This window comes from Leucoraja erinacea, chromosome 27 (assembly GCF_028641065.1).
Source record: "Leucoraja erinacea ecotype New England chromosome 27, Leri_hhj_1, whole genome shotgun sequence".
Taxonomy (NCBI): Eukaryota; Metazoa; Chordata; class Chondrichthyes; order Rajiformes; family Rajidae; genus Leucoraja; species Leucoraja erinaceus.
Window position 1 is genome coordinate 23,351,150 of NC_073403.1, and position 17,689 is coordinate 23,368,838.

The following is a 17,689-nucleotide window of genomic DNA, read 5'->3' on the forward strand; positions in this document are numbered from 1 at the left end:
ACCGTGGAAGTTCGATTAGCGGGTGGCGGTCAAAATTCGCCTCACGAATCACTGGCAATGGAGCCAGCAGCGTCAGACTGATGCCGACAGCACCTAGACAACCGTTTGAAAGGTTAGTCATAAAATTGTATCTCCCGCTCTGCGGAGGGGAGTGTAGGGAAGAGGCCCATACATTTAAACATACGGGCCAGAAGTACCTAGGCAAACCCAATTGGAGGGTTAGCCACTATCTTATCTCTCGTTCTGAGGAAGGGAGCGCAAGGAGAAAGCCCGCAAACAAGTCGGGTCAGGAGGATTCCGGATGGAGAGGATTACCTCCTACATGGGTAACGTGTTGAAACATTCAAACCCACATGGAGCACCTGGTGGAGAGGGGCTCCACAATTATATACTCCAAAGGAGTGAGTTATCAGCCCGGGTATTATGGAGAACCCGCAGGCAGCAGCACCTGTTTCAGGGCTGCACAAATATCTCCTGCTCTGAGGAGGGGAGCATTCAGGGTCAGTTTCAAGCTGATCCAACGCAAATAACCTGATATAAGTCCGCTGGAGGGGCCGAGTCAGCGCAGGTATCCTCAGGGGCCTGCGGCAGCACCTGTTTTCAGGGCTGCCTACGAATCTCACTCTTGGTGGAGGGGAGTGCGAGTGGTCAGGAGGTAACTGATCTCAAAATTAAAGTATGAACATACTGAAGCATGCATATGGCCTCAAGAGTACTCACAAACAAAGGGTTTGCTTCCAGAAGAGTTGGTCTCCAGCCGCTGGCAGAATACCCGGAAGAGGCCAGAGGTCTCACGCTACAAGTGCCGGCAAGGGAACAGCGCTATCAGGGTGACATTGGAGAAACCAGCCGCCGAATCCTCTCTTCAGGTAAGACCAGAAGAAGGAAGCAAAAGCTGTCGGACTAATCAAGGTACCAACGACAAGCAAAGCTTCATCAGTAGGCGACAACACACCCCACACCTCCATAGGGGGTAAGCGGTTCACTGAAACCGGTGGTAGCTTGAAAGCTGGGCACGGAAATATGATCAGTCGTCTTTCAAGGCAGACTCAGAGTTATGGCCAGAATTGTCTTACAAGGCAGGCTCAGTGTGATGAGGTTTCAGACCAAGACCCAAGCAGAGGTCAGGAGAAACATGGAATCCACACTCCCTACCAGTCCTACTCCCAATCAAGGAGAGAAAAGGAACCCGCACAAAAGGAACTGCACAACCTACATAGGTTCCAAGCAGACTTGGAATTGGGACCGGAGTTGTCTTCGAGGCAGGCCCAGTATTATGGGCAGGATTGCCTTTCAGGACAGGTGACAGATGGAGGATGTCACTTCATCCAGGTTTAACTCATATGTGCAGTACAGACTTTCAGCATAGTAAATTTTGTTACGGTCTAACAACTGTTTATAGGAGCTATATGGCAAGCATCAATCTCAAAGATGCATGCTATGCAGTTTCAAATTCACTGGAATCGCCAGAGATATTTGAAATTTACCTGGATGGGGCTATAATAACAGTTAAAGCGTTGCAAAATAGGCTAACTACAGTTCCCAGGTTTATTTACCAAATTTCCAAACGGAGCTTGGGCTGCTCAGAGCTCAAGAACATTAGTTATCATTTATCTGGAATGATGTTAAACGCTGGGTTTTGCTAAAAAAATAACTGTTATAGGCCCAAACTATATTTGAAGTATCAGGGTCCCACCCATCCAGTTAAATTTAAGTTGATACCAAGCAGAACTACTGATTATTGGGATTAACATTTAACTATCAACTAACAAGGGATTCCGCCCTGGAGCAAGAGATGCAGTTAACAGAAGCCTGTAACAACCTTGTTGGTTATTAAGCAGTTTTCTATTCATCAAGATGTAGTTGACAATATAGCAGCTGTGTGTCAGCGGTACAAATTGGGCTTTGCATTACCTGAAGTTAAAACATGCAAAGAATTAACCTCTTTAGTACCATATAGGTCATTACAAATAAACCTATGCTATTCTCAGCTGAAGCTACCGAAATCACGATGGTGGCAGTATTCAGCAATGCGCCAGCATTTTTGGTCGGGTATACTTAGTATTACAAATTAATGCTAGTGCTCAAAGATGAGAAGTATGGTATGCCATCTCCAGTTACGGAGGCAGATGCGGGTTGCATAAGTTACCAATTTTCAGTAATTGGTATCAACTACCTATAACTCGGTGCATTCTATACGTTAAAGGTTATTGTAAGAGTGTGCACAATCTGCATGCTCAACTCCAAGTTGATACACTGTGGCATATGTTAGTCACATGGGTGCTATGAAGTTTAAATATCCTGTGATATTTACCTAATCTTATTTTGAAACTACTGTCTCATGTGAAACCTATGAAACACAGGATGGATGTTGGACTACAAAGTATTTAATGTCATTTTGGCTCTATGGAACATCGAATATCGATATATTTACATACAGGCTTATTTACCAGCTGCAAAACATGTGGCATACAGTGGCAAAAGATACATTATCGCCACTTGGTGGAGGAATTATTGCATGTGTGTTTTCTCCATTCTGCCTCATCAGTGGGGTTTTGCAATTTATCCAGCAAGACAACCGCCAGGCCTCAATCTGCCTGACTGACATATGCAGCCATGGTTCCCGCTAATATAGGGAATTATATAGAACCTATATGGTTATTCAAAGCATAAAACGTGCTGGTACAGCCTGTGACTCGGGAGACCAGCGGCTGCATGATACATCAAGTCATTGACTTGAAGACTCCGAGATGATTTCCTGGTTGTCAGACAAATCCGTGGAGTGCTCACTGCAGAATGCAGGATAGCACCAAAAAGAGGCAGGACATCTCCACTTCAGCAGATTGGATACGGTTTTAGCTGAATACACGTTACGTGCTATACAGCACGAATAACTGATGTCCTAGAGTTGATTTCTTATGAGTCTTTAACAATACTCAGTTACAGTGCCATTAAATGGTGCAAACGTGCTTCTCATCATATTTGCTGCAGCAAGTGGAACCCACTCTGTCGGGCCTCACCCTCTGATATCCAGAATTATATAGGATATCTTAACACAAGTTCTCCCAGGCCCAGTAACATGGGAGTATGGGACATGATGTAATGTTAACATTACTTCAGCAGAGGGCTCCAGCCACATCCTTATCTCAAGCCGGTTCTCAAAAGGTAATAATCCTTATGGCACTGGCCTCAGTGCAACGGGTCCAGTCATGACATAAATTACGACTGGACAGGGTGGTTACATATGTTAATAACATAATATATTATGTTTTGATTTAATAAACCAGAGCTTCAGGTGGTAAAACGGGCGTTTGGTGAATGCAGGAGTCAATACTAATATTTTAACACGCACTCCACCGGGGCTGCTACCACATCAGCTCATAGGATAATGTACGTTTGTTTTGGACCACATCCTAGCAGCTGCAGGATGGTCAAACGAACATACTTACCAACTTTCAATACAACCCGTGGCCAAATCAGGGGTATTTGGCAACTCCATTTTTGACTCTGTTAATAGTTTGCTCTGGATGAAAGGGGTCGCTATTATTTTCATTGGATGATCAAGCATCAGCATAATAAACCAAGTCATGTCTGAATGCATTAATCTTTTTTCACTCATCCATGGTCACGTCAAGCAGTGTGTTACGCATGGATTCGGTTCCGGCGTGAAATCACAGAGCTTTGAAATCTTCACGTAGTCACTCACGTGACTCCGAAGTAAAATAGTAAGATTAAATGAGAACTTACCAGTTTGAAGTTTGATCTTGATTTTATGAGGAGTTACGATGAGCGATTACGTACCCACTGCTCCCACCCTCATATTATCAAGGTCATATGGTAATTCCAGTTCTCAAAATCTTACTATGTTCATGGTCAACTACTTGTTTCTGTGATTCCACACCGCTGCTTTGATGTATGACCTGCCAAGTGGGATGACGGCCTTCTTCACGTAATCGCTCATCGTAACTCCTCATAAAATCAAGATCAAACTTCAAACTGGTAAGTTCTCGTTTAATCTTACTATTATATGACACAAAGTGCTGGAAGAACTCAGTGGGTCAGGCAGCCTCTGAGGTGGTGGGGGGGGAAATGGAGTGGGGGAGGAATGGTCAGTCGAGTTTTCAGGTCGGGACCCTTTGTCAGACTAGAATCAGTCTGCCAAAGGGGGCTGACCTTAAACATCACCTGTCTATTCCCTCGCCAGATGCTGCGTAATGCGCTGAGTTCCTCCAGTATTTTGTGCTTAGCTCGAGATTCCAACATCTGTGTTTCCAATTTTATAAGCACCCGAGATCTGATTTTTTACACGTCCCGATTAGTATTAATGAGGCATTGGTAGTCCCATTGATGGTCTTTTGATATTTACTGTCCAATATCAACCAGCAAAGTTTAGCACAATTATTTTTCCCAAAATAAAGAGCTGAAATGCAAAGTATTTTGTGTTCTGCCACACACCCAGAGCCCTGCTATTCATTGTGAAGGTCCCACCCTGGTTTGACTTACCAAACTGCAACACATTACACTTATGTGTAAACTCCATTAACCCATTCCTCAACCCACCAGCCCAACTGATCAATATCCTGCTGTAATTGTTGATAACCTTCAAGTTCAAGTTACATTTATGGTCACCATTTAGTAAAGTGAGATTTGAGTTACCATACAGCCATACGAATAAAAAAGAACACAATACACGATAGCGTTTAACATAACAGTAAAACCGAGATGAGAAGAACTTTTTTCACACAGAGAGTGGTGAATCTCTGGAACTCTCTGCCACAGAGGGTAGTTGAGGCCAGTTCATTGGCTATATTTAAGAGGGAGTTAGATGCGGCCCTTGTGGCTAAGGAGATCAGAGGGTATGGAGAGAAGGCAGGTACGGGATACTGAGTTGGATGATCAGCCATGATCATATTGAATGGCAGTGCAGGCTCGAAGGGCCGAATGGCCTACTCCTGCACCTAATTTCTATGTTTCTATAAACATCCCCGCACAGTGGAATCAACGTTTCCCACTGCGAGGGAAGGTAATAAAGTTATCTTCCTTATTGTTCACCCGTGGTTGAGGCCTTTGAGCCCTCCGCAGTCGCCGCTACGGCGGCCCGATGTTCAGGCCCTCTCGCCGGGATAATCGGAACTCCGACGTCGGAACGGAAGAACACACTCAGCGGCTTGGAGTTTCCGAATGAGTCGCTTCCTATCAGAGATCACGGCTCCCGAGGTCCACAGGCGGAGCTGGGCGGAGCTCCAACACTGGCGACCCCTGGTAAGGGGTCCCAGTACTCTGCGATATTGGTTAGCGCTGCCCTCGGCTAGAAGCTCCGCAAACCACAGCTCCACGGTGTTAAAGCAGCATGCCCAACACTCTGGAGCTCCGACACGGCGATCTCCGGTAAGGCATCGCCCGCTCTGTGATGGTAATTCAGTGCTGCGCCGCTGCTGAAGCTCTGGCTGGTCTCCAACAGGAAAGGCCGCACCAATCCAGTTGGTAGGCTGCGAGGGGGGGCGGGCGAAGATGCGACTCGGAAAAAAGATGCATCCTCGACCAGGAAGTGACTGGGAAATAGATTCCCCTCTTCCCCCTCCCCACCCCCCACATAAAAAAGACTAAGAAACCTCCAAAAACATACTATTAGGCAGACTAAAAATAACAAAAAGGGTGAAAGGACGGACAAACTGTTGGCGAGGCTGCCACGCGCAGCGCCACCCATGAAAAAACCTGCTTCACTATCTACGATAAGACACACTTTAGTATCATCTGCAAATTTACTAATCATGCCTCATACATTCTCATCCAAATCATTGATATAAATCATAAACAGTAAAGGGTTCAGCACCAATCCCTGAGACATATCACTAGCCATCAATCTGAAAAACAAACTTCCACCATCATTCTCTGCTTCCTTCCATGAAGCTAATTCTCTATCCAGTCAGCCAGTGCTCCCTGGATCCCATGTGATCTAACCTTCCAGAGCAGCCTACCATGTGGAACCTTATCAAATGCCTTGCTGAAGTCCATATTGACAATGTCTATGGCTTTGGCCTCATCAAGCTTTTTAGTTATTTTCTCAAAAAGCTCAATCAGATTCATGATACACACTCAAAACCATGCTGACCCTCCCTAATCAGCCCGTCTATCCAAATGCATATATATCTTATCTCTCAAAATACTTCCCAGTAACATGCCTACCAGAGACATCTCCAAGTATCAGCTCTAGTAGATATAAGACTTGTTATGGTATAACTCCAGAGCCAGCAACATAATGAAGGACCCCTACCACACCAGCAACGGACTGTTCCAGCTGCTACGGTCAGACAAATGCCTCCGCTGTCATGGTGTGAAAACAGAGAGGATGAGACGGAGTTTCTTCCCACAGGCCATTAGGACTGTGAACTCTTATCTCACCAGGGACTAATGTACTGTACCAATTTATGTTGTGTTGTGTCATTTTGTTGCTATTGCTGTTTTTTGCTGGGTTTTTTCTAATATGTAAATACTTACTGTTCTGTAGTTTTTTGCACAATCCGCAGGCATTGCCACTTTCATTTCACTGCACATCTAGTATGTGTATGTGACAAATAAACTTGACTTGACTTGAGGGCATAAGGTTTATCCCTTGTGTCTTGGTCAATGCTTCCAACTCAACCAACATTACAAATGGAGATTGGCTGGTCATTAGATGTGATGGCTAGTTGTGATGGCTTTATGAATATAATTGGCCTCCACTTTTTCTTATTACATCAATGACTACATCTTAACAGTCATTTGTTGGCTGTAGACTGTTTTGGGATGTCATGATGTCGTAAAAGTCTGTACAGATGAAATAAGTTATTTTCTTTTTGACATAAATAGACTTCAACTCCATTATGTCTGTTTCCCTACTGTAGGACATCGTCCTCTCCAATAACAAAGCAAGCATGAAGGTCCATATATGTCAAACATCACTCTATGCTTCTGCTTCTATCTTGCCTTTACTGTAGCTACTGTCTAGCCAATCCTATCAACAACTAGAGAGCGACCCTGTGCAACCATCTACCTCATTGGAGATCTTTAGACTATCTTTAATTGGACTTTACCTTGCACAATACAGTATTCCCTTTATCCTGTGGATGATTTGATTGTAATCATGTATAGTCTTTCCGCTAACTGGTTAACACGCAAGAAAAAGCTTATCACTATACCTCGGTACATGTGACAATAAACTAAACTAAACTGAACAACTAAATGGACATATGTTTCCCACTAATATATGCAGCAGGTAATATTTTCAGGGCACATTTTTCCTGCGACCCTCACCTATTCACATGAAGGGGAGGAGATATAATTACTGAGGGCTATATTAAAGATTTTGTGTATGTTGATTTGGAGTTAATGAATGTGCAGTGGTGCAACAGTAGAGTTGCTGCCTTACAGTGCCAAAGACCCGGGTTTGATCCTGACTATGGGTGCTGTCTGTACGGAGTTTGTACGTTCTCCCTGTAACCTGCGTGGGTTTTCTCTGCGAACACCGGTTTCCTCTCCAGTTTCCAGCTGCAGGTAAAATAAGGTTGCTATAGTCGGGGATTTTAACTTTCCCAAGTTAGACTAGGAAAATCATAGCATGAAGGATTCAGATAGGGTGCAATTTCTCAAAAGTGTTCAGGAGAGTTTTCTTAAGCAGTGTGTGGAGGCCCCCACAAATGAGAGGGCAGCGCTGGAACTAGTATTGGAAAATTGGGAAGGGCAAGTTAATGAAGTGTGTGTGGCGGAGCCTTTTGGGACCAGTGACCACAGTTCGATTATGTTTAAGATAGTTACGGATAAGGACGGAGAGTATCCACGTTTTAAAATGCTCAACTGGAGTAAGGCCAACTTTGAGTATATGAGAGAAGGTGTCGCTCAAGTTGACTGGAGCAGGTTATTAGAGGGGAAAGGAACATCGGCCAAGTGGGATGTTTTTAAAAGTGTGCATAAGATATTTCAGGATGTGCACGTCCCCGTTAGAATGAAGGTCAAAGTAGACAAACGTCAGGAAACTTGGCTGACGTGGGAAATTGAGACATTCGGCTGAAACAAGAAGGATGCATGGGAGAGATATAGGCAGCTGGGATCAAGTGCATCCCTGGAGGAGTTTCAGGAATTAAGGAGTAAACTTAAAAAAGGAAATCAGAAGGGCAAAACGGGGCCAGATGGCTCCAGCAGGCAGCCTTAAGGAATATCCCAAAAGATTTTATAAATACATAAGGGGGAAAAGCGTAACTGGAGAGAGAGTGGGACCTCTCAGGAATCAAAGCAGTTACCTCTGTGTGGAGCCACAGGAGATGGGCAAGGTGCTAAATGAGTATTTCTCCTCTGTATCTACCAAGGCGAAAGACATTTAACGGAGGAAATTGGAGCAGTCACTCGAAGTGTCTTGAGAGCAGTCAGGGTTACTGTCGAAAAAGTACTGAAGGTACTGTCGTGTTTGAAGGTAGACAAATCTCCAGGGCCTGATCTGATATATCCAAGGACATTGTGGGAAATTAGAAAGGAAATTGCGGGAGCCCTGGTTTAAATGTATGAGTTGTCCTTAAATACAGGAGAGGTGCCGGAAGACTGGAGAGTGGAAAATGTTGTGCCTCTTTTCAAGAAGGGCTGCAGGGAATATGCTGGTGAGCTTAACATCTGTAGTTGGTAAGTTACTGGAGAGTATTCTGAAGGATAGGATGTACAGGCATTGGATGGGCAAGGGCTGATTAGGGATAGTCAGCATAGTTTTGTACATGGGAGGTGGTGTCTCACAAATCTGATTGATTTTTTTGAAGACGTGACCAAAATGGTTGATGAAGACAGAGTTGTAGATGTTGTATACATGGACTTCAGTGAGGCGTTCAACAAGGTTCCGCGTGGTAGGCTGCTCTGGAAGGTTAGATCGCATGGGGATTCAAGGAGAGATAGCTGAAAGAATAGCAAATTGGCTCCATGGAAGGAAGCAGAGGGTGATGGTGGAAGGTTGCTTCTCAAACTGGAGGCCTGTGACTAGTGGTGTGCCTCAGGGTTCGGTGCAGGGCCCGTTACTGTTTGTCATCTACATCAACGATTTAGATGTGAACATACAGGGCAAGATTAGCAAGTTTGCTGATGATACAAAAGTTAGTGGTTTTGCAGATAGTGAAGATGGTTGTGAATGATTGCAGCAGCATCTGGATCGATTGGCCAGGTGGGCGGAGGAATGGTTGATGGAATGTAATACAGAGAAGTGTGAGGTATTGCATGTTGGGATGTCGAACCAGGGCAGGACCTACACAATAAATGGTAGGTCTCTGGGTAGTGTTGTAGAGCAGAGGGATCTAGGAGTACAGGTGCATGGTTCCTTGAAGGGCCGAATGGCCTACTCCTGCATCTATTTTCTATGTTTCTATGAAGGTCGAGTTGCAGGTAGATAAGGTGGTCAAAAAGTCTTTTGGCACTTTGGCCTTCATCAGTCAGAGTACTGAATATAGAGTTGGGAGGTCATATTGCAGTTGTATAAGACATTGGTGAGACCGCATTTAGAATATTGTATTCAGTTCAGGACATAGGAAATACATTGTCATGCTTGAAAGGGTTCAGAAAAGATTTACGAGGATGTTGCCAGGACTAGAGGGTGGGAGCTATAGGGTGAAGTTGAGTAGGCTGGGTCTCTATTCCATGGAGCGTAGGAGGATGAGGGGAGACCTTATAGAGGTATACAAAATCATGAGAGCTATAGATCGGGTAGATGCACAGAGTCTTTTGCCCAGAGTAGGGGAATCGAGGAATAGAGGACATAGGTTCAAGGTGAAGGGGAAAAGATTTAATAGGAATCCAAGGGGTAACTTTTTCACACAAAGAGTGGTGGGTGTATGGAACAAACTGCCAGAGGAGGCAGTTGAGGCTGGTAATACCCTATCGTTTAAGAAACAGACAGGTACATGGATAGGACAGCTTTGGAGGGATATGGACCAAGCGCAGGCAAGTGGGACTAGTGTAGCTGTGACATTGTTGGCCTGTGTGGGCGAGTTGGGCCGAAGGGCCTGTTTCCACACTGTATCACAATATGACTCTATGACTCTCATACTCCAAAGACATGTACATGGTTGTAGGCTAATTGGCTTGGTATAATTGTAAATTTTCCCTAGTGTGTGTAGGATTGTGTTAGTGCACAGGCTGGTTGGCGCGGACTCGGTGGGCTGAAAGGCCTTTTTCTGTGCTGTATCTCTACACTAAACTAAACCTGGAGCTGGGCATGACAAGAGGGTAAATAGCAGGCACTAGACTTAATTGGGGTGCTCACTGGATGATGAAGGCAGTTTAAACCGTGACAGAACGCTATCTCCTTCCTTACATGGATTCACATGCAATGCAGGATGGTGATCTTCGTTACCAGAGTGTGATTAACATATCCTGGAGGAAATTTCAAACCAGAGAGATCATAAGCTAAGTCCGCTTGTGAAACACGCGCACTTCAGTCAAACAGCTTTTGTTCTGTGCTTTCCAAATGACAGCTACTTAAAGTTTTAAAACATTAAAGAGGTTTTAAGCAGGGATAATTCAGGGCATATGAAGCATTTAATCCCATCGCAATGATATCAGGAAAACAGCTCTCGCAGAAGCTGCGCAGTAAAATTACATCAACCTTTGGATAAACCACCGAATCATTTATGTGACTTCTCTTACAACTGGGGACTTGACAAAATCCTTTGGAATTTGCTTGAGTGTACTGTTTGATTTCAGATGGACACAGAAGGATTAATTTTGATACTTTAACCTAAATACTTTCATTGTTTCCTAAGCTACTCCAACAGTGCTTTTCAATTGGAAATTCTTAAAGGTTTCTTAAGGGATTGGACAGGTTCGATGCAGGTAAAATGTTTCCCATGTTGGGATAGTCCAGAACCAGAGGTCACAGTTTAAGAATAAGGGGGTAGGCAATTTGGAACTGAGCTGAGGAAAAACTTTTTCACCCAGAGAGTTGTAAATCTGTGGAATTCTCTGCCATAGAAGGCAGTGGAGGCCAATAAGCGAGTGCGGTATTCCGACTGCGCATGCCTAGGTCAGAGGTCACTCGCGATAAGCATTCAAGGCAGTGGTGCTGCTGCATTGTGTGCAGGCCTGCTTTTCAGTCCATAGTCGTCCCTGGGTCGGGCCCGGGTCTTCAGAGAGCTGGGGTGTGGGCTTTGCGGGGCGTGGCCTGGAGCGATGGCGGTCCTGGACCTGCAGCCGATGCGGGGGGGGGGGGGGGGGGGGGCTCCGGCTGGCTCCGGCGGGCCAGGGACTGTCCGCTGTGCCTCTCGCCTTGTCCAGTGGCTGTCGGTTGGCCACCTCGTGGTGTGGCCCCAGCGCCGATCATCGGCAGGGATGCACTGGGGTAGCTCGGCGGGTCAGGCAACATCTCTGGAGAAGGATCTCGATCCGAAACGTCACCCATTCCTTTTCTCCAGGGATGCTGCCTGTCCAGCTGGGATGCTGCAGCATTTTGTGTGTATCCCCATTGATGCCTGTTGTTGGACTTTTGCTGGCGCCGGGAGGTTTGGCAGGTGGCCACTGGGTGGGGCTGGTTGTGCAGCTGGTCCTCGGGTCCGCTGGTTCTTCGGGAGTTGCATCGGGGTTGGGCAGGAGTTGGAGCTTCTTTGTGCTGGCTATGGGCCTGTGGCGGCGGCTGCTCCGTGCCGGTGTCCCGTTGGTCAGGGGCTGTCGGTTGGCTCGGTGGGGCAGGTGGAGTTGAGCTGAGGTTGGCACTTCTTCTCCGCGCTGGCTGTTGGCCAGGCTGGTGTATCACTGATCCGTGGGATTCTCAGGGGTGGACGGGGGCAGTCTTGTGGCGGTTCGGCAGCGCTTGCAGCGCCGGGGACCCGTGTTCAATCCTGGCTGCGGATGAGGTGCGGGTCTGTGTGTGCGCAGCTGCCGAGAATGTCTCCCTGCCGGTCCAATCTCTCCCGTCTCCCACTCACATCTGCCAATCTCTTCCATTACCTGGCACCCCCGTTCCTCAGATTAAATATATTTTTACACATAAATTATGAATAAAGATATTAATTTATACACAGTTTATGCAGCCAGCGCTTCATTCATTTTTTCTATATCGCGAATGACCTTTGACAAATCCCATGATTCCTTGCGTTTTTTGGAATACCAAACTCGCTTATTCATTGGTTGCATTCAAGAAAGAGTTGGATATAGCTCCAAGGGCTAACGGAATCAAGGAATATGGGGAGAAAGCAGGAATGGGGTACTGATTTTGGATGATCAGCCATGATCATATTGAATGGCGGTGCAGGCTCGAAGGGCCAAATGGCCTACTCTTGCACCTTCTATGTTTCTATATTTCTATGAAATGCAGCAATACATCAATACAATGCCTCACTCTTAGAGAAAAAATGCTCACTTATGCAAAGATTCCCATGTCCTCAGGGCGTCTCAAAGTGATGCCGAATTGATTGAAGTATTTAAAAAAGTGTATTCACCATTACGCCCTCAAAAATGGTACATGACACAAATGCAAAGTTTATTCCTTCTGGGAATGGCTGTAGATGGTATGAACACTGGAATAAGCTTCAAAGATTCCTTCAGAAGATGACAGAGTATCTTTAATATCATTCGAATCAAGCAGACTGTGCCGGCCGCAATACAGCAATTCATCAGAAGGTTTTGGTGCTGTGATCCCTCTTACAAGGGGCGGCATGGTGGCGCAGTGGTAGAGGTTGCTGCCTTATGCCCCTGTCTCACTTAGGAAACCTGAACGGAAACCTCTGGAGACTTTGTGCCCCACCCAAGGTTTCCGTGCGGTTTCTGGAGGTTCCCAAAGTTTTTGCCAGTCTCCCTACCTGCTTCCACTACCTGCAACCTCCGGCAACCACCTGCAACCTTCGGGAACCGCACGGAAACCTTGGCTGGGGCCCAAAGTCTCCAGAGGTTTCCGTTCAGGTTTCCTAAGTGGGACAGGGGCATAACTGTGCCAGAGACTTTGGCTAGATTCTGACTATGGGTGCTGTCTGTACGGAGTTTGTACTTTCTCCATGTGACCACGTGGGTACTCTATGGGTGCTTGGGTTTCCTCCCACACTCCAAAGATGTACAGCTTTATAGGTTTAAGAAGGAACTGCAGATGCTGGAAACATCAAAAGTAGCCAAAAAATGCTGGATAAACTCAGGGGGTGAGGCAGCATCTAGGTCTCAACCCGAAATGTCGCCTACTCCTTCTCTCCATGGATGCTGCCTCACCCGCTGAGTTTCTCTAGCATTTTTTGTCTACTTTTAGCTTTATAGGTTAATTGACTTTGGTAAAATAGGATTGTAAATTTTCCCTAGTGTGTAGGATAGTGTTAGTGTTGGCGATCACTGGTTAGCACGGACATGATGGGCTGAAGATCCTGTTTCCGCGCTGTATTTCTGAAGTCTATAAGTAAAGAAGCGCTTCTCAAATTTCCTTTGCACCGTTATAAGCGTTCCCCCTCCCCTACATCTCATGGCAGATCAAGCTTCACAGACAATCTCTCAGCTTCAAGTATTAGGAGCTGCAGTATATCCATACAGCATACAGGTGTCTTGAACTTCAGAACCACCTCAAGGGTGTTCTCATCAACAAGAAGACTGGTTGGATGAGAAACACCATCAGATTGAAGAGTTAATTAAACACACAAGGCAATTCTGGAGTGGAAACGTGACTATTCTTTTTGTTTCTGTATAGGTTTTCTTTAGAGATAGAGCATGGAAACAGGCCCTTCAGCCCACCAATTCCATGCCCACCATCAATGACCCATTCCAACTAGTTCTATTATTTTCTAAGAGACACAAAAAGCTGGACAGGACCCTCCTTGAGTCTGAAGAAGGGTCTCGGCCCAAAACGTCACCCATTCCTTCTCTCCAGATATGCTACCTGTCTTGCTGTGTTACTCCGGCATTTTGTGTCTATCTTTGATTGAAACCAGCATCTGCAGTTCCTTCCTACACATCTATTATATTCCACTTTTGTATACACTCCTTACACACGAGGGCAATTTACAGAGGCCATTTAACCTACAAATCTGTACAGCTTTGTGAAGTGGGAGGAAACTGGAGCACCTGGAGGAAACCCACATGGTCACAGGAAGAACATGCAAACTCCACACAGACAACACCCGAGGGCAGGATCAAACCCAAGTCTCTGGCACAGTAGGGCGGCGGTTCTAACAGCTGTGCCACGGTTCCACAAATGAAAAGAAACAGGAACCTGAAGACAGACGTTCAGCTTACTCTTCCTTTTTCTTACTGTGGAGGTCGTGGGGGGAGGAAACAGTCAGAGTGGTTGGTCTTTACGTTAGAGGTCTGATACGTTTTGCGGCAGGGTTGTGGCCTGTCTCACAGCTGTAGCAGCTTCTCTGTTCCAAGATTAAGGTATAGCTGCCCCCTTCTAATCAGTTTATAGTCTTGTATGGTCTTTCCGCTGACTGGTTAGCACACAACAAAAGCTTTTCACTGTCCCTCGTTACAGGTGGCAATAAACTAAATGAGACTAAATTTAAGAAAAAAAGAAATTAGTACGTTGTTGCTATTGGTTACTAATATTTATAAGAAGGTAGGGATTGGTTATTAGAATGTAGTTTCTATTTGTTTTTTAATACATCAGAACGTCTGGAGATTGGTGATTTCATACACTAATAAGGAATTAGAGAGTGCATAAATCCAATTGTATAAAAGTTGACTTTTTCAAGTAGAATTTGGTAACTGGGAATGTGCTGCCCTCCTTGTCCGCAAGTGAATAAAGTGCGTCTGGAAAACGATTGCAAGTCGTCACGAGACCAGTTGATCAGCAGCGATGGTGCTCTAGCTGAACATCTTATTTAGAGAAAAAGCATGAATGGCATGGATGCATTCTAAATAGGATGCATTGCTGTTGCATTGTGTCTTCTAAATAGGATGCATTGATTTGATGGCTCAATGAATTTAAAGAAAGACAGGCGCTGATTGCATTTCCTGGGTCCCTTTTAGTTTGGTTTAGTTTAGTTTAGAGATAGAGCGTGGAATCAGGCCCTTCAGCCCACTGAGCCCGCACCGACCAGCCATCGCCGCACATTATAAGGCCTGTCCGACTTGGCGATTTTTCCGGCGACTGCCAGCATCATTGACTGACGTATCAGGTCACCGAAAAAGTCTCGGCGTGACGCGGCGTGATGACGTATTGACGCGCGGTGTTTCCTCAAGTGTCGCAACAATTTTTGTTGTCGCCCGCTGCTGGATTTTGAAGGGTTCAAAATCTTTCAGCGACCCTGATACGTCAGTTGCCGAAAAAATCGCCAAGTGGGACAGGCCCTTAACACTACCGGACACACGCAAGGGATAATTTACATTTATACCAAGCTCTTGGAGTGTGGGAGGAAACCAGAGTACTCGGAGAAAACCCACACAGTTGCAGGGTACAGACAGCAACCGTAGTCAGGATCGAATCTGGATCTCTGGCACTGTAAGGCAGCAATACCTCAGAGCCATTATGCCACAGAAGGATGGAGGGTTGGGTGTGTATGCGTGCTTTGTCTGTGATTTTTATTTATTTGCTTATCTTTATTATTTTACCGTGGATGTTTCGTTAGCTTTAGAAATGTTTGAATGCTGCACTGACTGGCTGACATTTTAAATTTCGTTGTACATGGCCCATGTTACAATGACAATAAAGAAACTATTCTATTCTATGATTGTTTACATTCTGTTACCATCTTGATGGGTTTACTTGGTTTTCAGTAGACCAGGCTAGACTACTTCAGTTTACCAGACTAGAAACTATTCTAACGCTGCAGGGAATGAACTGCATTCTGTGAAAGGGCGATATTTATAGTTGCTAAAGATTTCGAGGATCGCACCTGGCAGCTGTGAATGGCCACTTGCACCTTCTAAGTTTGGGCTAATTGGAACATAAACAGCAGCAAGAAAAGGCAAGTTGGTGCTGCAGATCTGCACTGTCAAGCAATAAGATCCTTGGTCTCAACCCTGCCTTCCTGTCTGATTCTCATTACCCCTTAGTTCCTCAGATGTCCAGTAATTTATCTCATCCTTTAAGGGCCTGTCCCACTGTACGAGATAATTCAAGACCTCTCCCGAGTTTAAAAAAAACCTCAAACTCCTGGTAAGTATGTAAAATGTATGTAGCGGGTACGTCGGAGCCCAGGAAGTCTCTTAGCAGCTCGTAATGCTAACGGCAGGTACTCAGGAAACGCGGTAATCTCGTGAAGTCTTTTCAACATGTTGATAAATATCCACGAAAGCCTCGAGTACCTACAGCAGCTATTACCATAATTCTCCGAGTTTGAATCAGGGAAAAACTCGGGAGAACTCTTGAATTACCTCGTACAGTGGGACAGGCCCATTAATATCCCGAATAACACAGCATCTCTAGGATGTTCAGCTAGAGCAGCCCATTAAATGCAACCACTCACCGAGTAAGCCTGCAACCTCATACGCTCTCTTCTGTTCAATAGTTTCATAGTTCAGGGCTTCGAAGAAAACGTCCAACACTAAAATATTCTCCCTGCAACAAAAAAAAGCAAATGAACCAATTGTTGGAAAAGGGCTTTAGACTTTAGAGATACAGTGTGGACACAGGCTCTGAAGCCCACGGAGTTCACGCCAACCAGCGATCACCCCGTACATTAATAATACTATCCAACACACTAGGGCACTTTTCCAATTTTATTGTTTAGTTTAGAGATAGAGCGTGGAAACAGGCCCTTCGGCCCACCATGTCCGCGAATGACCCATTCCAACTAGTTCTACATTATTCCACTTTCACATGCACTCCATGCACACCAGGGGCAGTTTACAGAGGCCAATTAACCTACAAATCCGCACGTCTTTGGGAGGTGGGAGGAAACAGGAGCACCCGGGGAAAAGCCACGTGGTCAGAGGGGGAACGTAAAACTCCGTACAGGCAGCACCCGCAGTCAGGATCGAACCCGGGTCCCTGGTGCTTTACGTTTCTGTTTGTGCCTCCCTTTTATTGAAGCCAATTAACCTACAAACCTGTACGCCTTTAGAGTGCGGGTAGAGGGCAGTATATGTTAATGTACAAACTCGGCTGTCTATGTGTACACATTGTGCAAATTAATTTGTTGGTGTGAACGTGCAGAAGGTCCATGCTTGAAAATAAAGTGATTTGTCCTTGTGCCGAACTGTACCAAGATTAGAGAGATACTACTTTCTCCTGTTTCTGTCTTTCCCTGTTCTGACAGAAGATCTCAGACCCGAACCGTTAACTGTTTCCCTTTCCACAAATGCCGATTTTCCAGAATTTTTTGTTTTTATTTCAGATTTCCAACAATTGTAATTTTGACGTATGTTCATGTATGTTCTAGATATTTATGATACAGCACACAATCAATTTGCATCACATACTCAATGCTAAACAGAATATTATAGGGTCTAAGTTTAATAATCCAAGACATTTGAAGTGTCTTTTTAGATATAAGGAAGTGCAGATGCTGGTTTACGAAAGAAAGATACAAAGTATTGGAGTAACTCAACGGGTCATGCAGCATCTCTGGAGAACAAATCCATGCAGTTCAATGGGGAATATAGGATGCAGGGAAGAAAAGCTATTCCTTCTTCTCCGTAGATGATGCCTGACCCCCTGACTTACTCCAACATGTTGTGACTGTCCAAGGAATTTGGGGAATTTCTAATACTAAGATATATTTTTAATCACTTGTAAATGTTTGTGGGTAGTAGAGATCTCTTAGGGTGAGAA

At 45.2% G+C, this 17,689-nt stretch overlaps 1 protein-coding gene across 1 annotated transcript in view; it reads right to left on the reverse strand.

The window, feature by feature from the left end:
- Nucleotides 1-17,689, reverse strand: part of asic2 (acid-sensing (proton-gated) ion channel 2) — a 433,817-nt gene that overhangs the window by 40,077 nt on the left and 376,051 nt on the right. The window contains exon 8 of the mRNA XM_055657297.1: nucleotides 16,383-16,474. Within this exon, the coding sequence (XP_055513272.1) occupies nucleotides 16,383-16,474 (92 nt within the window). The remainder of the gene's footprint in view (nucleotides 1-16,382; nucleotides 16,475-17,689) is intronic.